A 24,598-nucleotide genomic window follows, 5' to 3' on the forward strand; every position below is an offset into this window, starting at 1 on the left:
ATGGCGGCAGAACAACCCCGTTCCTGGTCTCTGGACTTGTTGTTACGCAGGTTGAGGTCCATAGAGAGCAACCAGGGTGACAAGTTTGCCAGTATCATGGAAGCGATGGGGAAGTTCGGCCCCTTCCAGCGAAGGCTGGTGGCCCTGTCCTTCATCCCCAACCTCCTGGCGGTCGTGTTCATGTACGCTGACCTCCTCGTGGCCGCAGAGCAGAAGGCCTATTGCAACACCAGCTGGATTCTGGCCGTGGGCCCTAACCTGACAGAGGCTGAGCAGCTGAATCTGACCCTGCCCCGGGACATAAATGGCAGCTTCCTGACCTGCCGCATGTTCCTGCCTGTGAACTGGGATTTGGATTCCATCATCAAGTATGGCCTCAACTACACACAGTCGTGCAGCCAGGGGTGGGTCTATCCTGAGAGCAAGACGCGATCAGTGATCAATGAGGTGCGACTTGTCCTGAGTTGCCGGTAGCATGGGCCCAGAGATGTGCCCCACCCCTCCCCAAACAAGTGGAGAAACTGAGTCTCAGGGAGGGGAAGCAGTTGGCCCAAGGTCACCATGCAGAGGAAGGGCCGAGGCAGAAACTTTGAATTCTTGCTGCCCAGCTCTAGCCTCGCCCATCTTAGCCAGAAAGCTAGAGTGGATTTGGGGGTAGGGACGGAGGCAGGGTTTGCCATCTGTCCAAGGAGCTGCTTCTGCAGTTGTGGTTCTGCCCTCTGAACTCACAGAAGGTAGGGAACTGGAGAAAAAAGCAGTCTCAGATGCAACCTGGGCCCTTCAGAGCACAGACCTGCCAATCTGAACCTCTGGGCTGGAGCCCAGCCTCTGCCTTTGGGGAAGGGTCTGTAGTGATGTTGGCCTTTAAACAGGGACCTCTCCATCTACCCCCTATCTTGGCTCTGCCCCTGGTCCCTCTCTTCAGGCCTAACTCCCAGAGTGTGCCAGATGCAGGATGGACGGCAGGGGTGACAGCTGAGGCCCGCTGCCTGTCCCTGTCCCAGGCCCCTTCTGCCTAAACGCCCACCCTGGGAGGAGACTCTGTCTCGGGAACCAGACGGCTGGCCCTAGGCGGAGGCCTGTGGCCAACCCCTGCGTGTAATCCCCAGTTTGATCTGGTGTGTGGTGAGGAATTTTCCCCGGAAGCCGTGCAGTCCATGTTCCTGACAGGCCTCCTGACGGGGGCGCTCATCTTCGGGTTCATAAGCGACAAGTGAGTCTCCCAGAGTTTCTTCCGGTCGCTGGGGCGCCCCTGCCTCCTCCTCATGGGCACGCAGAGCTGAGTCTCAGACTGAGGGAGGCAAGGGGGGGGACACTCTGGAGGCCCATGGATGGTTCAGGACCTGGCCCGAGTGTTGGGCTGGGGCCAGACTCGGAGGTTCATGCGCTTGACACAGCCTTCCTTCGATGCCCGCAGGCTTGGCCGCTACCCCTCCATCCTGCTGTCGAACGTGGGGATCATCGTCTTTGGCTTTGGGACAGCTTTCGTCAACAGCTTTCACCAGTACCTGTTCTTCCGCTTCGGGGTGTCCCAGGCCCTGGTGGGCCACAGCATCACCAGCATGGCTTTAAGTGAGGCCAGGCTGCACGGACGGGGTGCATGGAGGGGAGTGTGCACCGGGAGGGCGGGATTTGAGACGATGTGGGGGCGGGGGGGGCCACGAGCCTGCAGGACCGAGTTGCCATCCAATGGCGCATGGAGCGCAGAAAGCAGCCTCCGCCTCAGGCTGCCTAGAGGGACAGAGAATGTGTGCTCAGTCTGAACTGTCCCACGTGGGGCTGGGCGTCTCAGAAGGCTGGCTGCAGGAGCCGCCCCAGGGGCCCCGAGCTAAGCCGGGTTTTGTCCTCTTGGCTTCTGCACAGCTGTCGAGTGGCTAGTGGGCGAACACCGGGCCCACGCCATCATCCTGAGCCAGTGCTTCTATTCTCTGGGGCTCATTTTCCTGAGTGCGTTTGCCTACAGCTTTTCCAACTGGCGGTTGCTGTTCCTGTTGGGCACGGCCCCCGTGTTATTCCTCGTCTCCTTTATCTGGTAAGCCGAAGGGCCCGGGGCATGCCCAGGGCTGGGTCCGACGGACTTGGAGATTGAGGGTTGGGAAGGATCCTCGAAGGGACGGAGTGAGTGGATGAGATGAGAGAGAGCCAGGGGCAGAGCCTCTGGAACCCCAGCATTAACCCTCCTCAGAAGAGACCCTTAAAGGGATGCCAGAGCCGGTCAGAAAACCAAAAGGCAAGATTCAAGGACAAGGAATGGTCAGGGTTGAGGGCAAACAAAAAAGAGTCTCGTCAAGTTGGTCTTGATAACCTTGAGCTGACTTCCCTGGAGCGGCAGGGAGTTGAGGAATGAGGAGGGACTGAAAAATGGAGCCACTCAGGGGACAACTTTTTCACAGTGTTGGGCTGAACTCCCAGCGATGTGGATGGGCTCTAATAAAGGGTGTGGGCATGGAAGACAGTGCCCTCCGTGTGCCTGGGCAGGTGAGGATGACCCTGGAGATAGAAAGTAGTTGAGCTCTTCAAGGTGGCTGAGAGGAAAGACACTGCCAGGCAGGAGAAATAATGGCCAGGGTGACGCCGAGCAGCTGCGGGACCTGTGTGTGGCTTAGGAAGGGGAAGGGACGAACGTCCAAGGAGGGACGGAGGGCATCTTGAGGTTGACGGTCACCTTCAAGGCCTCCGTTATCTGAATGGCCTCATGCTGGGACAGGATGGCCACCCCTGAGGCAGAGATGGGGCCCACTCAGGTGTCTGGGGCATCTTGGAGTGATGAATAAAGGAGGGTGTGCCATGCAGGATTCTCCCAGAGTCCCCTCGGTGGCTGTTGGTGAAGGGGAAGGTGGAGGAAGCCAAGCACGTACTGCGCTATGCAGCGGACATGAACAAGAGGACCATTCCTTTAAGTCTGTTGGACAAGGTAAGAGGCCTCGGGCCCAGTGTAGGGCAGGGCTGGGGGTTGTGGAAGGGCCTCTTCCCGCCTCATCCTTTCAGGTGGGGCCTTGGCCCAGAGGGTGTCTCTAGCCCACTGCTTGAAGGAAACAGTGACAGCAAAATCAAATCCCGTCAGGGGAAGACCAGAGACCAGGCTGGCACTGTGGGGGCAGGGCCTTGTGGGTCTTGTAGGGGTGGGAGCAAGCTGGGGTCCCCGCCCTGCCTCTGGCTGGTCCTGTTTGTCCTGTAGCTCCAGGTGCCTGGAAAGAATGTGACCAATGCCTCCATCCTGGACTTCTATAACAATAGTCAACTGCGCAAGGTGACCTTGGTGATGGGCTGTGTGTGGTGAGTCCCCAAGGCTGGCCAGCAGGGACTGCAAACAGAAGTGCATGCCAGGAGCTCTGGTGAAGGAATGGGCATGGCCTGGCTGCAAGGGAGCAAGGCCTAAGGACCGGGCGTGGCCGGTAGATTCCAGATCTGTGTGTATTTCTCCCTTCCATTCCCACTCTGCTCCCCCTCCTTCGCTTCTGTCTTCATTTTGCCCCGTCTGCATGAGGGTATCTGTGCGTGTGCTCTCTCTCGTTCTCTCTGAGTAGTTATCTTCCGGTCTCATTCCAGGTTTAGTGTTGGTCACAGCTATTCTACACTGACCTTGAAGATGAGGGATTTTGGTGTGAAGTACCAGATGAGCGCGATAATTCCTGGCATGATGGGGATGCCTGCCCGGCTGTGCAGCCTCTTTCTCTTTGAGCATTTTGGGAGGAAGTGGACTATGGCTGGGTCTCTCTTCCAAGGCAGCTTCCTGAACTTGCTCATTCTTTTCATCCCCTCAGGTACACCCCCTTCCCCCTCCCCATGCCTTCTGTCAAATCCCTCCCTCGTGCCTCTTGCCCTGTCTCTCCAACAAGACACCCTGGGAGTCAGCATCCTATACCTACAACCTACCTTCTCTGCAGGGGCCCAGGTACCTCCAGAGCAGGCACTAATCGCTAGAGCACTGCCCTCCCTGGGCAGTGGGGTCCCCAACACCAGGCACTCACAGCTCTCAGAGGCCTGGGAGAGGGTGAGCTGTCTGGAGTAATCGTCCCTGTGTGGGCAGGAGAGTGGACAGCCTTCTTCCACTTGATTTCAATCCACATTAGATCAGGTGATGCATCCCTGGGTGTGCACAGATGCATCAGTGCACCGGAAGGTTGCTGGTTCGATTCCTGGTCAGAATATGTGGGATCAATCCCCCATAGAGGGTGTGCAGGAAGCAGTTGATTGATGTTTTGTTCTCATATCATTGTTTCTCTCTCTCTCTCTCTCTCTCTCTCTCTCAAAAAATCTATTTTTTAAAAATCTTAAAAAAAACCCATGTGAACAGTTCTGGCCTGTTTGGCTCAGTGGATAGACTAAGTGTCAGCCCATAGGCTGGAGGGTCATGGGTTCATTTCTGGTCAAGGGCACATACCTTGGTTGCAGGCTCAATCCCCAGCCCCAATGGAGGCAACCAATCGATGTGTCTCTCACCTCGATATTTCTCTCTCTGTGTCTCTCCCCATCCCTTCCACTCTCTCTAAGAATCAGTGGGAAAATATCCTCAGGTGAGGATTAACAAGCAAACAAAGAAAAAAAAATGTGAACAGATGCAGCAAAAAAATCTTTCCACTGCTACCCAAGGCGTGGCCTCTCATCTGTAGCCTCTGATTGGAAAATGCCTGTTAGCTGTAAGTTTACCAGGAAAGCAGAACCTGCCCGCTGAACCCAGGGGCACAGCATCCTGGTGTCTCATAGGCTCAGAACTAAAGAAGGAAAGCCAAGGGTTTGGGAAGCTGGCAATATTTTCAAAATTTCAAAGAGCCCTACATCAGATGATTAACCCCCCCCCCCCCTCCACCACCACCTCCAGGTCAGCTCACAGGGCTAGAGAGTGACAGGGCTGAGGATGTGGACATTGAGATGTCAGTTTTCGCCCAATCAGAATTGCTGCCCACAAGGACCCCCTCAGCTGCTGGGGCCTGGACTAGGGCCACTGTGTCCAGGGTCTGCCTCAAGGGGGCTCCCTCTCTTTCTCTGAGGGTTGGAATTGTGAGCCTCTTGACTGGGTGGGACCTTCGTTCTCTGAGACGTTGGTAGTGTAGACTGGCTAAAACAAAATGGTGAGACAAATTACTTTTTCAGTTTCTATTGCTTGGTGTTGTTTTTGTTTTTGTTTTTTTAAGTGAGTCTATAATGCGTCCAGCAGAAATGTTTAAAATTCTCCAACCAGTGAGAGAAACCAGGACTAGAATCCCCGCTAGATATGTCTGCTCTCATCCCAGGGCCAAGAAAAGCTGAGCTCAGAGTGGGGAGTGGGGCCGACAGGACCAGGATCCAGCCGAGGCTGACGAGGAGGGGTAGTGAGCCCTCACCTCCAAGTGGCTTCCCCTGCCTGAGGCATGGCGTTTCCTGGTTCCTTTCTCCCTCCGCAAATGCACCTGTGGATGGGGGTGCTCTGGGGGAGGATGTGGAAGACAGGAGACTCCCTGGAGGCACAGGTGTGAGGGCTGAGCCCAGCAAAGTAGATGGTGTGACCTCCCATCCTACCGGCAACTCCCCCACTGCTGGCTTTGCCTCAGCAGACGGACCCTCTCCTCTGACCACACGCCTGAGTGGGCTGGCCAGGCGGCGGGGATGGACTGTTGAGATGCCTTCTTTTTTTTTTTTTTTTTTCAAATATATTTTTATTGATTTTTTACAGAGAGGAAGGGAGAGAGATAGAGAGTCAGAAACATCGATGAGAGAGAAACATCGACCAGCCGCCTCCTGCACATCCCCCACCGGGGATGTGCCCGCAACCCAGGTACATGCCCTTGACCGGAATCGAACCTGGGACCTTTCAGTCCGCAGGCCGACGCTCTATCCACTGAGCCAAACCGGTTTCGGCTGAGATGCCTTCTGAGAGGGGTTCAGGGAGAGCTGATGGGCAGGCCTCCCCTACCTGGCCTGATGGGAAGATTGCCCCAAACTCAGGTGGTCACATTATCTGGCTACAGAGTTGAAAACCACGCTGATGTTGTTGATCCTGGTGGGACAAATCAGCCTGAGCGCCTTGATCACCTTGTTCTTCGCCTACGGTGCCGAGCTCCTGCCGACCATCCTCAGGTACGGGCCTGGTGGGAGCAGGCCATGCGGGTGAGAAGGCGGGATGACGACAAGATGAACAGCAGTGGCTAAGCTTGGGCATTCACCCGGTGACAGGTAGCTTACATGGATTATTCCATCAAGCCCTCACAAAAACAGCTCCCAAACACCATCCTTAGCCTACGTAAGACAACAGAATCCAAGAGGTAAAGGCACTGGCTCAAGGTCAGACAGAGCGAGTGGCAGAACTAGCACTGGCCCCAGGCAGTCTGTCCCGGTGTCTGCCTCGCACGGACCGGCTGGGCTGTGGCTGAGTCTCAGGCCCTTCACCGCGGGAGAGCTCGCTGATGGCCCAGTGTCCTCCTACCCACGCTCTCCCCGCACACCCCCTCAGGGTTGCGTGGGTCTTACTTCTCCCACTCCTGACCCCACAAGGTAGGCCCAGAGGAATGACTACCTGCTTTGACCAGCAGAGAACTACACTCTCCCAGGTCACGCTGGGTGTGGGGACAGGGTGGAGACTGGAGGTTGTGGATTGGGGGGAGATGATTCTTCCAGCCTTTGGCCCTCCGAGGCCCCTTAGACAAGCTCTGATCTTTCCTTCCAGGACGACGGGTCTGGGACTGGTGACTCTGGCCTGGGCATCTGGATCCTTTGTGTCCCTGGCATTCATCACCTGGAGTCCCCCCAGCATCACCAATTATATTGGCTGCATCTCAGCCATTTTGTCCTTGTCCCTCTTCTATATGCTTCCAGAGACGCAAAATCTGCCCCATTCCGATACTCTGGATCACTTTCCCTTGTACAGAAGGAGGTAGGTGTGTGTGAGGGCTTTGGTCAACACAGGGCCTGGTTCTCAAGCTCTGAAAGTACGTCAAGTGCTGTCCATTCCTGCCCCTTTGCCCAAAGGGCCTGTGACGTAAGAGCCACCGTGTCCATAGCTTCTTCCCGCTCTTCTGATGCTGCCACCCAACTCTACCCATCCCAGCCCCTGCTCTCCCGTCCAGCCTCAGCCAGGTCCTTTCCTCTCTGTACCTCCTGGGAGCCTGCCTGGCCTTGAGCGCTACCTTATAGATGCCCTGGGCTCCCTGCCCTCCCAGGGCGAAGGGCACTGGCTGAGATCAGCTCTCTCGGCCTCAGCAGCTCAGGTCCCTGTTTAAGAACTAGGCTCTACTCCATCCCCTTCGTGGGCACCCTGGTCTCCTAAATGCCCGCTGGAGAAGACTTGTGATTGGCAGAACCATCATTTCTGGGATTTGGGCCAACAGAGTGCATCACTCTCTGCGAGCAATAGTGCGGGGTCCCCCACTCATACCACAGGGGTCACTGCCTCTCTCGTTCTCCTGTCTTCCTCCCCACCATTCTCCTCAGACGCTCATTGGCACCACCAGGGTTGGGCTGTCAGTGGTAAGAGCAAGAGATAGTTTATGGCAGTGGTCGGCAAACTCATGAGTCAACAGAGCCAAATATCAACAGTACAACGATTGAAATTTCTTTTGAGAGCCAAATGTTTTAAACTTAAACTATATAGGTAGGTACATTGTTATTAACTTAATTAGGGTACTCCTAAGGCTTAGGAAGAGCCACACTCAAGGGGCCAAAGAGCCGCATGTGGCTCGCGAGCTGCAGTTTGCCGACCACGGGTTTATGGGGAGATAGACATGCAAAGAGTTATCACGAATGGTCTCTGACAGAGGGATGTCAGGACCTCTAGGAGCCCCAGGAGAGAGGAACGTTCATGTGGGGAGTTGAGGCAGGCTCCCCAAGGAGGTGACATGTGAGTTGGGCTTTGAAGGATGAATAGGAGTTTGCCCCATTAGACAAGGGGAGTGCAGGGCAGCAGAGCGACGGCACAGTCGCTAAGAACACAGGCTTTGGAGCCAAGGGCCTGGATTGCTGTCTCTGCTACCACCTCCTGGATGTACCTAAGACCGCTGAGATTCTTCCTGTACCTTGAGCTTCTTCGTTTGCAAAATGCAATGATAACATAGTAATCACAATAGCTAACAGGCATTGAACATGTATCACGTGTCAGGTCCTGTCCTACACATGCCTTTGCACACTTTGTCCTAACCACCACTGCATGTACGGTAGGTCCTGTCACTATCCCCCGTTTTACAGGTGAGGAAACTGAGGCACAGACAGGTTAAAAACATATGTAGCCCAGCCTTCCTCTCTCTCAGGGTTTTAGGGAGGCTGAAACCCACATAGAGCTTGGCACTGTGTCTAGCATGCGGCAAGTGCTCAGCAAATGGTGGTGGTGAAGATGGTGGGTAGGACCCCAAAGGCACAGGAGAGGGAAGGGTCCGGCTAGAGTCAGGAGATGGAAGTGGCCCGATGCTAGAGGCTAGAGGCCAGGGTCCAGCACAGGCTCACGACCTGCAGGTGTGGGAAAGCCCCACCTCTCAGGAAGGCAGAGCCAGTCATCCCACTGCTGTGGGGAGGGGGGCCACCCCCGAGTTGCTGCTTTTTTTTTTTAGCTCCAAAGCGTATGACTCATGACTTGTTCTCCAATGGCTTGTTCAGGGGCATGAGCAGCAATTTGAACAAAGATGACTTGTTGGCTGAGGCTAAATTATATGGTGGAGTGAGTGAGGAAGTGGCAAAGAACACCCTTCTCAATGCCATGATGGACCCGGACCCAGCCTTGTTCAGCACACCTTCGAGAAGCAGAGAAGCGAGCACAAGCAGACAGGATGCCTGAGGGCCAGGCCCTCGGACGATCTCGGATGGAGTTGAGTGGCTGAGTGTGGGGCCGTGAATTTCAGGCCACAAATTCTGGGCCAAGTTCAGCCCGGGGACAGGGTCAGCCCTGCTCTGAGGTTAGCCCTCGAGACCCAAAAATAGCTCCTCTGGGGGGAGCAAAGGCGTGATTACTTCTAATAAAGGTACCATGTTAGACTTGAGATGGCTCGGCCCAGTTGGTGTTGGAGAACCTGGAGACCCAGGCCCAGAGGATGGCTCATCCAGAGTCCCTGTTGTCTTTAGTTACTCCTTGGGGACAGCAAGGAGCTCCATGGATGGAGGGTGCGGTGGGCTGAGTCTGTGCGGGCCAGGAGTAGGCAAGGGCAAGGCTGCACCTCCACATTGCCATGTCCTCTAGCCCAGGCATCTGCTGGTGTGGGTGCACTTGCCGCTCCAGTGCAGGCCGAGGACACATTTCAGTCCCACTGGTTGCACCTGTCAAGGCGGGGCCGGGAGGTGAAGGAATGAGAACTCCCATCTGTACTATTGCATTGGGCTTTCCCTCACTCACTCCCTTCATCCTTTCCTCCCTTCCTCCCTTCCTTCCTTCCTTCCTTCCTTCCTTCCTTCCTTCCTTCCTTCCTTCCTTCCTTCCTTTTTTGTAGAGCCAGATCCAAAGTCAGTCTGACTCCAGAGGCTGCTCTTTTTTTTATATATATTTTTACAAGAGGCCCGGTGCATGACATTCGTGCACTGGGGGGCGGGGGGGGGGGTCCCTCAGCCAGGCCTGCGCCCTCTCGCAGTCTGGGACCCCCAAGGGGTCCTTAGCGCTGCCGCGGAGGCGGGAGAGGCCCCTGCCCCTGGGCTCACCAGTCGTGAGGCCGGCTTCTGGCTGAGTGGTGCTCCCCCTGTGGGAGCACACTGACCACCAGGGGGCAGCTCCTGCATTGAGTGTGGGCCCCCTGGTGGTCAGTGTGCATCATAGCGATCAGTCTTTCTGTTGTTCGCATATTAGGGTTTTATTATATAGGATTGATTTCAGAGAGAAATATAGAAACATCAATGATGAGAAAGAATCATGGATCGGCTGCCTCCTGCATGCCCCCCACTGGGGTTTGAGCCCACTACCTAGGCATGTGCCCTGAACAGGAATGGAACTGTGACCTCCTGGTTCATAGGACAACACTCAATCACTGAGCCACACTGTCAATTTTTTTGTGTGTATTGATTTTTTACAGAGAGGAAGGGAGAGGGATAGAGAGTTAGAAACATCGATGAGAGAGAAACATCAATCAGCTGCCTTCTGCACACTCCCTACTGGGGATGTGCCGCAACCAAGGTACATGCCCTTGACTGGAATCGAACCTGGGACCTTTCAGTCCGCAGGCCGATGCTCTATGCACTGAGCCAAACTGGTTACGGCCAATTTTTCGTTTGATTTTCCCAAATAAGCATGGCCTTGGGGATTACCCATCTCAGCCTCCTTTAGGGGGTACCTTTCCTGATGGCACCAGCTTGGCTGACCTCTGACCTCCATCACCCTAGGAATAAATCCCAGACCCTAGCTCACAGTCCCCACTGCCCTGAGGGTGAGTCTGCCCTTCCCAGCGTGGGGACCCCCTAGGCAAAGCCCAGGAATCCTTACCATTAGCCAGATGGAAACCTTTGGGTCAGGTCCTAGGCTTTACCTCCTGTCTCCCTAGAAGGGGTGAGAGGGGTGGTTCCTGAGGACAAGGCCTGGCTCTCCCCCTCCTCTCTCTGCCAGTTTATTGGCAGATCAACTTGCAAGGGAGGAGCTAACTCCCAGGAGCTTCTGAGAGCACAGAGAAGGGAGTGGGCAGGGAGGCCTCGGGTCTCCTGGGTGGCTTCTGGCACCCAGTCCTAAGCTTGCTGCTTTGAGCCTGTGCTCCCAGACGTTGGAACAGCGAGAAGCGGTGCCCTTGCCTTCTCTTTCAGTGTCATTTTCTGGTCTCTCCATTGTTTCCCAAGTTTCCCAGGATTACCCAGACAAAGGGTCTCGTAAAGTGTCTGTTCAGAGGACGACAGGATGTTTTCAAGGCCCCTCCTTTCTTTTTCTGGGGGACTTCTCTGTGAGCTGTGAGGGCAAAAGATTAGCCACGTTAAGCACCTCACTTCAAATTACTTTGCTGGAAGGATTCAGCCAGCGCTGCAGGGAACAGGAGCAGGAGGTGGGCTAGGACGGAAAACTGACGGGCTGGGTTGGGGGCTGCAGGACGAGGCTGCTGGCCAGACCTCGCACCCCTGTGTGACTCAGATTTTCCGTATGAGCCAGGGTTGTCAATCATTTCCAGACAGGACCTACCTAGTTTATCCAATCCACAGCTAATAGGACCTGGAGTTTGACATTATAGATATTTTTTAATTAATTAAAATTTTGGTTTACAAACAACAGAAATTTATTTCTCATGGTTCTGGAGGCTAGTAGTCCAAGACCAGGGTGCCAATACAGTGGGTGGGAGCCCTCTTCCCGATTCACAGCCAGCGCCTTCTTGCTGTGTCCTCACATTACAGAAGGTGCAACATCATATATTTTAACAGGTTAGACCAGTGATGGCGAACCTTTTGAGCTCGGCGTGCCAGCATTTTGAAAAACCCCAACTTAACTCTGGTGCCGTGTCACATATAGAAATTTTTTGATCTTTGCAACCATAGTAAAACAAAGACTTATATTTTTGATATTTATTTTAGATATTTAAATGCCATTTAACAAAGAAAAATCAACCAAGAAAATGAGTTCGCGTGTCACCTCTGACACGCATGTCATAGGTTCGCCATCACTGCGCTAGACCCATGCTGTCCCATACAATAGCTCCTAGCGCAGTGGTTCTCAACCTTCCTAATGCCGCGACCCTTTAATACAGTTCCTCATGTTGTGGTGACCCCCAACCATAAAATTATTTTCGTTGCTACTTCGTAACTGTAATTTTGCTACTGTTATGAATCGTCATGTAAATATCTAATATGCAGGATGTATTTTCATTGTTACACATTGAGCATCATTAAAGCATAGTGATTAATCACAAAAACAATATGTAATTATATATGTGTTTTCCGATGGTCTTAAGCCACCCCTGTGAAAAGGTCGTTCGACCCCCAAAGGGATCACGACCCACAGGTTGAGAACCGCTGTCCTAGTCAGCTACAGCTACCGGGGCTTGAAAGGTGGAGAGTTGGAATTGTGTTGTACTATAAGTACAGAAAACACTGGGTTTCAGTGACAGTACAAAAACAAAACAGGAAATATAAGTATTTTTTTTTTATTGCTTATCCTATATAATAAAGAGCTAATATGCTAATTAGACCAGATGGCAGAATAACCTTCTGGAACGACCTTCCGGAATGACCAGTGGGTAGGGGGTGGGTGGGGCCACCCGGCCGCAAGGCAGTCCAGGCTGGGAAGGCCAGCTCTTGCATGAATTTCGTGCATTGGGCCTCTAGTCTCTATATATAAAAGGCTAATATTCAAAGTGTCCCTTTGGGAGTTTGATCAGGAGACTGGGAGTTTGATCGCTCGCTATGATGTGTGCTGTCCATGAGGGGGCAGTGCAGAACATGGTGGGCCACCGGTGTGGTGGGGCATTGAGGGAATGAGGGAAGGAGGGGGTGGGAAGGGAAGGAGGTGGGGAACCTGATCAGCCCTGATCACTGGCCAGGCCTAGGGGACCCTATCCATGCAAACATTTCAGGCACCGGGCCTCTAGTATGTAAGAATGATAACCTTTGGGATATATTGAGTTAATAAGATATTAACATTGATTGCACCTATAAAAAAAAAACTTTTAAAAATGGGACTGGCAGAAAATTTAAAACTACCCACATGATTTGCATTTTGGCCCACGTTCTATTTCTACTAGATAGTACTAGCCTAGAACCTTCCTTTTATTGGTCTCACACATCGTTCAAATCACACTGGTTTGTAGGTGTAATACTGAAAGGGAAATGTCAAAATTGCATGAAGTTTCACTGGTTGATAAAGTGTCCCACAGGCCCTGGCCGGGTAGCTCAGTTGGTTAGAGTATCATCCCCCAAACACCAGTGTTGAGGGTTCGAGCTCCAGTCAGGGCCCATACAAGATGCAACCAATGAATCCATAAATAAGTGGGACAACAAATCGATGCTTCCTTCTCTTTCCCTTCCTCTCTCTCTTTAGAGTCAAAAAGAATTTCTTTCAGTCTCTAATAAAAACATGTGAGAATGTGCACTTACCTCTGAGTACATCCCAAAGATTGTGATAAGGATGTTCTCATCCTCCTGCTTCCTATATAGTGTGTTGTTTTTGATTTCCCCTTGGACCCCTGATTCCTTAAGAGACTGGTTTAAAAGTCCTAAGCACCTTGTGATCCCCCCATTATTACTGCTTGGTTGGCTGGTTTTCTTTTTCTTTTAGCAGAAAAGTTAAAAGTTCATCAGTACAGAGTTAATTAAAATGCAGAAGTCCCCTCCTAACCACCAATTTCTAAACCCCTCCCACAGATAGTTGTTAATAACTTAGAGTACGACTTTCCAGAACTTTCTTTTGTGTATACAGGGCTACTGGATTTAATTATCTGCCTCACACACTCAAGTACTGGGGGAAAGACAGGTGCCAAGGGAGGAATGCTATAAAACCATAAAAATGGCCCTGGCTGGTATGGCTCAGTTGATTGGAGCATCATACCATACTCCAGAAGGTAGTGGGTTCGATTCCTGATCAGGCCACATGCCCAAGTTGTGGGTTTGATCTCCAATCTCTAGTCAGAGGCAACTGTCCACTCAATGTTTCTCTCACATCTATGTTTCTCTCTCTCCCTGTCTCTCTCCTCCCCCATTCCTCTCTCCCAGATTAATGAAAATAATAAATAAAATCAGAAAAATGGAAGATATCTACAACAATATTTAATTTTCCTAAAGTCAAATTAGCTTCTGAGGTGAGTACAAAGACATATACAACAGAAGTATTCACACTTGTTAGAAATAAGCACTCCCCACCCCACACACACAGAACTCTTTGGAATCTGTTTTCCTTAAACATCAAAGTCCATCAAATTTGTCTTCAGGTTTAAAAACAAATTCAGCTTTAAAAAAATCTTAACCTCAGTTGCATGAGTGATTTATTTAACTGGAGACAGGACCCAGCCCTCACCCTCCAACTTGGACAAACAACTCTGTGTGATGTTGGCCCTGGGGCTATAGTTCAAACATCTATTTTCAACTCATAACAGCTTCCCACTGTCCTGACGAAGATAGAATGGAAAGAAGATTTACTTATTTCTGACATATTCCAAGATGAAATCTTTTATAAAATTTCAGACAGATATGTATAATAAGTTAGTGGGCCTAAATTATAATTGTCTACTTTATTTCCTAATTTCTGATTATTTTTGACTTAGTGATTTCTATCTTAGAAGTGTAAGGGATAGAGATTAAAGCTACCAATATACTTCTAACTTTTCTCTCTTTAAAAAAAAAATACGTTTTTATTTATTTTAGAGAGAGGAAGGGAGAAGGATAGAGAGACAGAGACATCATGGATCCGCTGTCCCCTACCCCCTCTGTGGTTCCCCTACTGGGGATCAAGTTCACAACCTGGGCATGTGCCCTGACTGGGAATCGAACCCACAGCTTCTTGGTTCATGGGTTGACACTCAACCATTGAGCCACACTAGCTGGATGTAACTTTTCTCCCTTAAAACTACTCATTTAGAAAACTATATATAAGTCTGATGTCCACCCAAGTGTCACTCACAGAGAGCCTGCATAGTAAAATGTGGGGTGAACACACCATTGACTATGACAGAGCACTTAGATACATCCAACTAGATCCGGTTTCCCAAATGGCTGGACTTCATGACACTCTTAGAATCTCAACAATTATTTCACGTACTCCTAGGACAACAGAAATGCGAACGGTTGGTTCTGTTTATTAAGTAGTTAGGTGCAAACAGGTTAATATATCTAAATGCCCTAACAAGTTGGTAGCTGCTTGAAGAAAATAATACACGTAAGTTGGAGGAGAAAATATTTCATTTTTAATCAAAATCACTTCCCAAGGGGACGTGTGAGCCTGTGGGGCGCTATGCAGCGTCTCAGATATTGGGATCAGATGGGATACCCATCCTTGTTTTCTGTTTCACCTTGATTTCCCTGCAGTACTCGCGACCGCGGAAAGCGCAGTGTGGCCAAGACAGGGTGGGACAGCCCAGAGAGGCGTGCAGCGCAGTCTAATGCTGGGCTGGGAGCTGCCCCCCGTTAGCAGTGCCCGGGTGCCTGCCAGACGCTGAGTATCATTGTGTCTGCTTAGAAGAGTAAAAATATCCCGCAGCACCCTTATGGGTTCCCTGCAGCTTCTCAGGCACGCGGTTTGGGAACCACAGGATTAGATATACATATAACAACAGAAAGAAAGCCTAAAAACAGTGCTGCATAAAAAAGATCTTACAGCTGAAACCGGTTTGGCTCAGTGGATAGAGCGTCGGCCTGCGGACTTGAGGGTCCCAGGTTCGGTTCCGGTCAAGGGCATGTACCTGGGTTGCGGGCACATCCCCGGTGGGAGATGTGCAGGAGGCGGCCGATCGATGTTTCTCATCGATGTTTCTAACTATCTCTCTCCCTTCCTCTCTGTAAAAAATCAATAAAATATTTAAAAAAAAGAAAAAAAAGATCTTACAAACCATGGCCTCGGGGGCACCCCGAGTCTGCTCTTGCAAGGTTTCCATGGCCCACCTCCTCACTGCTGAACGGGGGACAGGCTTCCATGCAGCGCCTGACCCTGTTGCGTGTCAGCTCCCAGGAAGGCCCTTCCATGGGCTTCCGTCGGCCCCTTCCTCATGGTCTCTGCTTGCGCCTTGACGTGTCCTTTGCAGGTGCCTCTGGGGTCTCCAGCTGTCCCACCCTGCATCCTTTCTACACAGTCTAGGTCACTCCCTTCGGGACCTGCTGCTCATTTCCAACCCATTGTCTTCAGCCACACATCCAACGGCTTGTTCACCATCTCTACTCAGACATCCACAGGCATCACCAACCTTCCGGGTCCTGACTAAACTCACCTTCTTCCCTCCGGCCTGCTTCTACATCCATGTCTCCTAACTCCGAGAATAGAGCCACCCTCATCTGGGCGTGGCCTGTGGTTGATGGCATTGGTGGCCATGGTTCTCCCTCCTCCCCGTGTCCCACCTTTGCCAGGTCTCATTCCCACCACTTGCCCGTGGGGGTCAGAGAGGCAGAAGTGCGGATGCCATTTCCAAGCCTAGACCTGCAGAGGCCTCACATGCTTGCCCTCGCCCTCTTACGCTCTGCTGCTTTAGGAGAGGGGCATGCTGGGAGTACTCTGCTGGTCCCAGGAAGAGAAAGATGAGAGACACGCGCAGCAGAGCCACCCCAACTGGCCCTAGTCTAGGTCAGCTCACCCTCTGCTGACCCGCTGACGTGTGAGGAACAACAAAAGATTGTTGTTCTAGCCACCAAGTTTGAGGGTGTTTTTCTGCATCAACAGTTAACCAACCAGGTCACCTAGACCAGAAAATTGGGCGTTGTCCTTGACTTCTCTCCCTCTCTCAGTCCACAGAGTCCCGGAGCTCCCTAAATATCTCTTGAGTCCATCTACTTCTCTCCACCCATTAGCACCTCTGGCCTGGGTCAGGCCTCCTGCAACCACTTTGGAACCAACTTTCCCTTCCTTCCCTTGGCCCCCATTCTCCGAGTAGTATCTTCAGTGCTCTCCCTAGTATGCAAATGGATCACGTGACTCCTCTTCTGTGGCTGGGCTTTGCCCATTTAGAGCCTGGGTAAGGGACAGAGCCCTGCTGGAGACGAAGAAACGGTGATATAAGAAACGGACAAGCCAACGGCTTCCCAGAATCCCTCTACCACTGGCTGCCCCTTTTCAGGACATCAACAAAGAAGACAATAGGAGAGGCACTGACGATTTGGAATGAAGATATCTGTCTTCATTCCTTGCCAATGATCAGACCTTACGTAAGTAAATGGGCTTTCAGACCCCCAGTCTTCTCTGTGGCCACAGAGAAAGGGCTATTATATCAGGAGAAAGGACGAGTCACCAGAAAGGCAGAGGTGCCACAGCCCAAGAGGAAGGCACCCTGAGCAAGACAATGCCTCCCTGTGAGGCCTTGAGAAAGGAGCCTGAGAAAGCCTTCCTGAGACGTTTGTGTACTGCCACTGGCCTTCTCGCAAGGCTGCCCAGCAAACTGTCCTGTTGGTGGTTAAATGTGGATTCTGGAGTCCAACTCACTGGCTCTGGGCCCAGCTTTGCTGTGATCTTGGGACTTTGGGTCAAGAGGAGGATCTGGGCTCCAGGCAGTTCAGAAAGAGAGAGCTAGGTAACTATACCATTGCATCTGGGGGCTGGGAAGCTCCCGCGAGGACCGCCTCTTCTAGGTGGGTGTTGGCAGGACTTGGGAAGAAGGCAGTCCTAGGGACAGAAGGACATGGCCCCGTGGAATGAGGGGGAGGGAAGGTGTCCCAGCTCCAGGAGCAAAGGGAGTGCCTCTACTGTAATCTCGGCTCTCTCTCCCCCTTCACCCTGCTCTGGCGCCTCAGGAGTTCTGGTTTTGGATACAGAGGTGGAATGTGGCACATGGGGAGACACTCAGATTGGCTGGGTCAGGACAGGGCCTGCTGGAGCCCACTGCCTCCAGCCCAGGGCACCTTTCCCTGTGACCCCAGAGTCACCCCCGCGAGTGGGTATCTGTTCCAGTACCCAAGGTCTCCAGGCCGAGGGCCACCAGACATAGGCAGGGGCAAGCTGGCTTAAAGCTGGATGGGGAGGAGGGACAGGGTGGGGGCTTGGTGCGAGCGGATTGCGCAGAGCGCAGAGCGCGCCTGTCCCGTGCCCTGGTTCAAAGTCCCAGCGTCCCAGCCCGGGGCCGAGCGCGTCCGCGCCCCCGTCGCCCGGCAGGTGGAGCCAGAGCACAGCCGGCGGGTGACTCGGTCCAGGAGTCCGGCCGGGCGGGGCGAGGGGCGGCCCCTGCGTCTCTGGGCGTCGGAGCGCGGCGACAGTCACGCCGCGGGAAGGACGGACGGGCGCGCGCCGGAGCCTCCGTGGCCATGGCCGAGCCCGCCGCTCGCCTCTGCTGCCTGGGCTGGGACTTCAGCACGCAGCAGGTACTGTCGCGGGGCCGGGGCCGGGCCGGCGGGGCTGGGCCGCCGCCTCCGCTTTGGTGGGGACCCCGGTGCGGGGACACCCAGGCCAAGCCGTGGGCGCACCTCCCTCTCGGACTTCTCGGGGACCCGGCGCCCCTGCGCGACGACGCCTTGCCCGTGATACTCCTCCCACCCCCACTCCCGCTCGCAAGACGCGGCAGCGATCCGGCCCGTACCCCGCCCCTCCCGGAAACGGCGGCCCCCTCCTCCCCCCGCGGCGGGATCCTGGGGGCGCGCGGTGGGGAAGTGCCCAGGGGGGCCGGGAGGCGCGGCCACCGAGTGATGGGACCCCCGAAGCTACTCAGCCAGTGTAAGAGGGGGGGGGGGGGGGGACAGGCGGACGGGTAGGTGAGCACACAGGCATAACCGGTGGCCTGGAACCAGATTACCGCTTGAATTTTTTTTTGGTGAAATGGAACAACGTATCCTGAACTTTGTTCCATCCTGGGTTGGCACCAGCCCGCCCGGGTCAGCATGCCCAGCAGTGGTGACAGAGGACGGGCTGTGCAGTCCCCAGGACGCCATGGACAGGCAAGCAGTTAAAATTGGCCAAAGGCGCCCCTTCTTAACTTGGGGAATCAGCGCAGTTGTATTCAAACCTCTCTTCTCAGATGGGCTAGGGAGGCAGACCGGTCAGAGAGCAGAAAGTCTTATGGGACCCTGGGTACGGCTGGTTGCATTAAGACCTCAGTTTCCCCATATGTCTGGGAAAGGAATTGTACCCCTGGGTTTGGAGGTCTGCTGCTTTGTGACACAGTCTGTCTCCGGACCACGGCCATGCCCTGTGGGAACAGCCCAGGGGCCTTGCCTGGCTCTCAGATCCCTGCAGACATGGTCCCCCAGAGGCATCTCCAAACCCTAGCCTGCCATTCCTTCGCCTCTAGGGCGTTCTCAGGCCTCCTGGCCAGGAATCAGCTCATCTGTGAACATTTTTCTCTAAGAGGGTCTTGGCTTTGGGTGTTTGGTGGACAGAGATTCCTTGAGCTACAAAGGTGTTTCAATGCAGTCTCAGCTTCATTGTACTAAATCTTGGGGCATGTCCCCAGGTGAGGCTCGGTTGCCACGGTTACGACAATGCACCCCAGCCTTCCAGAAGGTCTCCAGGTTGAACCCCTCACTTCACCTGATGAAGTTTGTCCCTGGCCCTGCGTAGCAGCTGAGGGAAATTCTCTGCCCCATCTTCTCGAATGCTTTGCAGGTGAAAGTGGTTGCTGTTGATGCAGCGATGAATGTCTTCTATGAGGACAGCGTGCATTTTGACAGAGACCTTCCAGAATTTGGGTATGTACCTCGTGTGCATGTTTCTCTGTGTGTGGGGTATTGGTTTGTGGGGGCCCTCACTCAACCTTTAACATCCATAAACATACTGTTTTGGCTTCACCCAACTGCAGGAGTTGTGGTCTTCAGCACCCCTTTTTCTATGCCTGGAATGCTCCCTCCTCCATTCCTTTGCAGTTCCATTCATTCATGCATATAAGCAGTAGGTACCAATCAAGACTTTGCATCAGGTACTGTGCTGGGTCTGAGAATTTTATATAAAGGGAGTTATATACTCTTTTTTTTAATCTGACATTTTAATCTACACTAATGAAAGAGAAAGATGCAAATTGACCGTACCTTTGTGATGCCCACCAGCCAATCAGTCGTGAGTATGCAAATTAACCCAAACAAATATGGCGGGTTAATTTGCATACATAGGCCTGAGCGGCCGGGGTGGGAGGGGATGCAGGCATTCCACACCGTCCTAGCCGCTCCGGGCCTCTGGGCAGTGTGGGAAGGCGGAAAGGTGGCTCTGGGCCGGACCGAAGGCAGTGCCGGCAGCAAGGGGAAGGAAGGCCCAGTCTTGCATGAATCTTCATGCATCAGGCCTCTAGTTCAATACAATCATTTTGAGATTCATCCATGTTTATCAGTAGTTTGTTCTTTTTATTGCTCAGTAGTATTCATTGTATGAATGGATCACAACTAGTTTATCCATTCACCTGATGAGAGACATTTGGGTTGTTTCCAGTTTTTTATTATTATAAATAAGGAGGCTGTGAAATTCACATACAAGTCTTGGTGTTGACATAAGCTTTCATTTCTCTTGGAAATGAAATACCCAGAAACGGCTAAGTTGTATGGTAGGTATATGTCTAACTTTTTAAGAAATTGCCAGTTCTCTTCCAAAGCGGTTGTTTTAATAACAATGTTTTGTTAATAGGCATTGCATGTAGTTAGTACATCATTCAAAAGAAACAAAAGGCCTACATTGAAAAGTTTTAATCCCTCTATGATCTCATCTCTTCCCTCCTGGCCTCTTCTACTTCTTTCGTTAGTTTTTGGTGTATGCTTCCAGAGTTTCATATGGAAATATTAGCAGATAAGAATATTCTTATTTTCTTCCTTTCTTACACAGAAAAAAGCATACCATATATAGCATTTTGTACTTTGCTTTATTCATTTCACAGTCACTTGCCTGTGTTTTCCATGTCAGCACATAGAACTGCTTTGTTCTTTTTATAGATGCATTAGAGGCCCAGTGCAAGAAATTGTGCAAGACCCTACGCGAGCCGCGGGCCCCGCCTCTGCCATGCAAGCCGCGGGCCCCGCCTCCACCGCCCCAGCCCCACCAGCCCTGTGCGAGCCCGGCCCGCGAGAGGTGCTCCATGCACCTCCTGATGACCAGTTGTTTGCTTGTTCCGCGGTTACAGCGTGACGACCACAGGCATTTTATGATATAGATAATATTCCATTGGGTAAATTTACCATCTCCTATGTAAGGATATTGGGTTGTTAGCAATGAAAAATGATGTAGTGAATTACCTACAGATGCTATTACAGCTATGTACTAGTGTATCTGTAAGACAAAATTTCGGAAATAGGATTGCTGGATCAAAGAGCAAATAGATTTATACTTTCGGAAGATGTAGCCAAATTGCTTCCCGTAGGGATTGTATTGATTTGCAACCCATCAGCCAATACGTGAGAGTGTTTCCCACAGCACTGCCAATTCAAGGTGGTCGTGAAAGAGATTGTGAATGAAGCTGAACATCTTTTCATATGTTGAAGACCTACTTGAATTTCTTTTCTCCATGAAGTTATTTGTCATGTCCTTTGCCCATTTTTCTGTTGGATTGGTTATCTATTATCAATTTCTAGGAGCTCTTCACATATTAGAGGAATTATCTCTCTTGTTACATGAATCACAAATATGTTTCTCAGATTTTTGTTTGTTTTGACTTGTGTATGGGTTGTTGCTGTTGTTGCCATACATGGGTCTTTGTTTTCTATGCCATTGAATTTCTCCATCTCTTCCTATTCTAGATTTTGAGTCATACTTTAAAAAGCCTCCCTTACTCAAGATTATGAAGGAATTCACTTATGTTTGCATCTAGTTCTTATAAGATTTCAGTTTTCCAATATAAAAGTATTTGGGAGTTTCTTTAGGTACATGGCATGACATTTATACATACACTTAATTTTTCCCCAGATGACTCTTCAGTGGTTTAACATAATTTTTTTAGAAGCCCATCATTACCTTGCTGATTTGAGATACCAGCCTTATCATATGCTAAATTTCTCTGTGTGTTTAGGTCTATTTCTGGGCATTTTCTTTTCCTTGATTGGTTAGTGTGTCTGCTCATGAGCCAGTAACACATCGTTTTAATTATTCCAGCTTTAGAATAGGATTTAATATCTGGAATTGTTGGTCCTCTCTGATTGTTCTTCTTTTTCAGTTTCCATGGCTACTCTTTCTCGTCCTTAATTGATGCTTACTTTAGAATCAGCATTTAATGTTCCAGAAAGCAAAGTTATTAATATTTTTATTGAGATCACATTACATTTATAAATTAACTTGGAATTGACAAGAGGTCAAGTCTTCCTGCCTAAGCTCAGACTGTGTTTTCCCATTTGCTCAATTCTTCTTTTGAGCACTTCATGTATATCTTAATATGCTTAACATAGGGATTTTGCACATTGCAGTATATTGCAGAAATGACCATAATCCTCCATGCCTCCCTGTACCGTGCCCTTTGCTATGTGACTTTGCAGCTCCTTTCATTAAGAGATGGAGTCCTTTCTCCACCTGTTGATTTTAATCAGTAGAACATGGGGGAGGTAACATTGGGCCAATTCTAACCCCAGCCCTCGATTGGCTTTGCATGCATCTACTCTCATTCTTGGAATCCTGTACAGCCACCACATGAACAAGCTCAGGCTAGACTGCTGGAGATTGAGGGACCTGTGGCCTCATTGCCCCCATATCCCCAGCTAAGAGAAGCAGAATTCAGCCCCCAGAAGCAGAGCCCTCTAGCTACAGTTAACTGATGACAGATGCATGAGTGAGACCAGAAGAACCAACCAGCTGAGCTCAGCCCAGTGACTGACCAACAGAAGTGCAAAAAGTACCCAGTGCACATAGTTATTTTAAATCTTATTTCTAATTAGATTGTCATTTTGGATGAGGGTCTTGCAGGGGTGAGGAGGAGCGGGAGAGGGTTCCAGGTAACCTTCCACAGACTGTAATCCAAGGACTCGGTCTGATAGCCAAGAACTTTTCTCACAGGTGCAGCTCCTCCTGTAGCCACACCTTCCCCTCTCCAAATGCAATGGATTTGGGAGGGCTTCTCCTCCAACCCTGTGCTCCCCCAGTCCCTTCTTGATCATTGCACCAAGTGACACCAGTGCCTGCCTTCCAAGGCTTGCTTTTGCTGGTGCTTTCTGAGAATTGCCACTCTGGGCAATTTCCATGGTTTCTCTTTCCATCTCACTCAGCATTCATGCCTGTTCAATCTAGCGTCCCCTCTTAAGGTTGGAGGAAGGGGAGTTTCTGCCTCCACTGGAGTTACCCAGGATCTGCTGCCGCTGGGCCCCTGCCCCAGCTCTGTCCCTCATCCTCTCTTGTTCTCCTTGTAGGACTCAGGGTGGAGTTCATGTTCACCAGGATGGTCTGACAGTGACTTCTCCAGTCCTGATGTGGGTCCAGGTGAGCACAGGGATCCCTGTCCCTCTCCTGTCCCCCGCCTGCCTTACCAGCAGACCTGGTGACTTGCTAGGAAGCCCAAAGGTGAGAGCATCTGTTGAGGCCAAGCCCTCATGGGGAACTAGAGGCTGTGTGGTTCCTAGGGCCAGGCCCGGCCTCAGCTGGTGTCAGTACTGAGCTCCTGGGATCGGGAGCCATAGCAGCTGGAAAGTCTGGCCAGTCTCCACCTTCCAGATACCACAGAGCAGACCTTTCCCAAATACTCAGGCCTGTGACCACCCTAATGCCCTGAGATCACACACAGCCTTGGGTTCTTAATGCTCGGTCCCCAGACCCGTCTTCTTCCAGAATGGTGGTTGGTGACCTGCCCCATCAGGTTCAAGCAGGCCTGCCCACTCAAGACCAATGAGAAAGGAAGATGCCTGTTGCCAGATCCAGGTGACCCATGGGGCCATAGGACTGAGGGTGTGGACCGCACGGACAGGCAGGTCCGGGCTGGGAGCTGCCTGATATGCCCTATGGGACGCAAAGCCCTGAAACTGGAGGCCAGCCAAAGGCAGCACTGAATGTGTCTGCCCAAAGCTTTTTCAATCCTCCAATACCTGTCTAACCAAATTCCTGTAGGAAATTCTTTCTGTTGAGATAACTAGTCTGATTTCTTATTTATCAGCCTGACCCTGACTCACACTGGAGGACGGGGGTCAAGGATGACTTTCCACCAGGCAGGCTGGCCAGAATGTGCTTCAGAGGGCTGAGCCAGACCGAGGGGCAGTGGTGGAGGGGTTGGAGGTGACAGGCAAGAGTTGGTGTCTAAGAGGTCCCAGTGATGAGGTCCAGACCTTGATTTGGGGGTGAGCAGTGGGTAGAGAGCCAGGCTTGGGGTTGGGGATGGTTTGGGGGTGGTTTGTAATTACGAGCAGCCTCTAGGATTGGACAAGCTCTAGTTTTGCCCATCCTTGCCCCAGCTGCAGCACACTCCCTGCAGGGGGTTGGCAGGCAGAGTTAGAGTTGACAGCCGCAGCCAGGATTGTGAAAGGAGCCCTCCCTGCCCTGGGTGGGATGGCGGGGTCAGCTAGGAGCTCAGGTGGCTTCTCTGCCCACAAGGAAACCCCTGCCTGTGGTGACTCTCTGTGATTCTTGCTAGGAAATCTTAGGGGAAGTGTCGAGCTCTGCTGGGCACTGCCATCTGTGCCCCCCGGGGAGTTTTGCGAGGAAGAAAATGCCAACTGGATGGAGGATGGTGGAGGGGTTGGGATAAACTGCCACCCCCTGCCTACTGTCCCTCCCGCCTGGACATGGGGACTGTGGGCCTGGAGCCCCCTTCTGGTGGGAGCCCTCTGCTTTGCTTTTCACTTCTCCATGGCAGTGAAGTGACATCATCAGTATGGTGGGTCGAAAACACAAATCAACGAAACCAACATTTGAGCCGCCGTGCCTTCTCTCTTCCCGAGTGCTTGGACGTCACACATTGCAGAAGCAGAAGTTAAGGATTAGTGGTTAGCGCTTCCATTTTTTCAAAATAGCTTTGGCATAGCCCTGGCCAGATGGCTCAGTGGGTTGGAACATCATGCTGTACATCAGAAGGTTGCGGGTTTGATTCCAGGTCAAGGCACACACCTACCGAGGTTACAGGTTTGATCTCCGGTCGGGGTGCTTACCGGTCCCTGTGTCTCTCACATCCATGGTTCTCTCTCATTCATTGTGTCCGTTCCTTCTTCGTCACCTCCGCTGTCCTGGCAAGCCCTTCTGTGT

The 24,598-nt window shown here is 51.8% G+C and overlaps 2 protein-coding genes across 2 annotated transcripts in view; both read left to right on the forward strand.

The window, feature by feature from the left end:
- Nucleotides 1–8,740, forward strand: SLC22A14 (solute carrier family 22 member 14; the record flags this gene model as incomplete). The annotated part of the gene is made up of 9 exons (XM_081105579.1): nucleotides 1–447; nucleotides 1,110–1,213; nucleotides 1,418–1,572; nucleotides 1,864–2,032; nucleotides 2,794–2,914; nucleotides 3,179–3,276; nucleotides 3,550–3,764; nucleotides 5,949–6,057; nucleotides 8,563–8,740. 9 exons carry the CDS (start codon nucleotides 1–3, stop codon nucleotides 8,738–8,740), a joined length of 1,596 nt encoding a protein of 531 aa, XP_080961705.1.
- Nucleotides 8,741–17,769: 9,029 nt separating this feature from the next.
- XYLB (xylulokinase) overlaps nucleotides 17,770–24,598 on the forward strand; it is a 35,200-nt gene continuing 28,371 nt past the window's right edge. The window contains exons 1-3 of the mRNA XM_081106482.1: nucleotides 17,770–17,841; nucleotides 19,079–19,161; nucleotides 22,780–22,849. Coding sequence (XP_080962608.1) covers nucleotides 17,785–17,841; nucleotides 19,079–19,161; nucleotides 22,780–22,849 — 210 coding nt within the window. The 5' untranslated portion in view covers nucleotides 17,770–17,784. The remainder of the gene's footprint in view (nucleotides 17,842–19,078; nucleotides 19,162–22,779; nucleotides 22,850–24,598) is intronic.

This window comes from Myotis nattereri (assembly GCF_964212035.1).
Source record: "Myotis nattereri genome assembly, chromosome: 14".
Classification (NCBI taxonomy): Eukaryota; Metazoa; Chordata; class Mammalia; order Chiroptera; family Vespertilionidae; genus Myotis; species Myotis nattereri.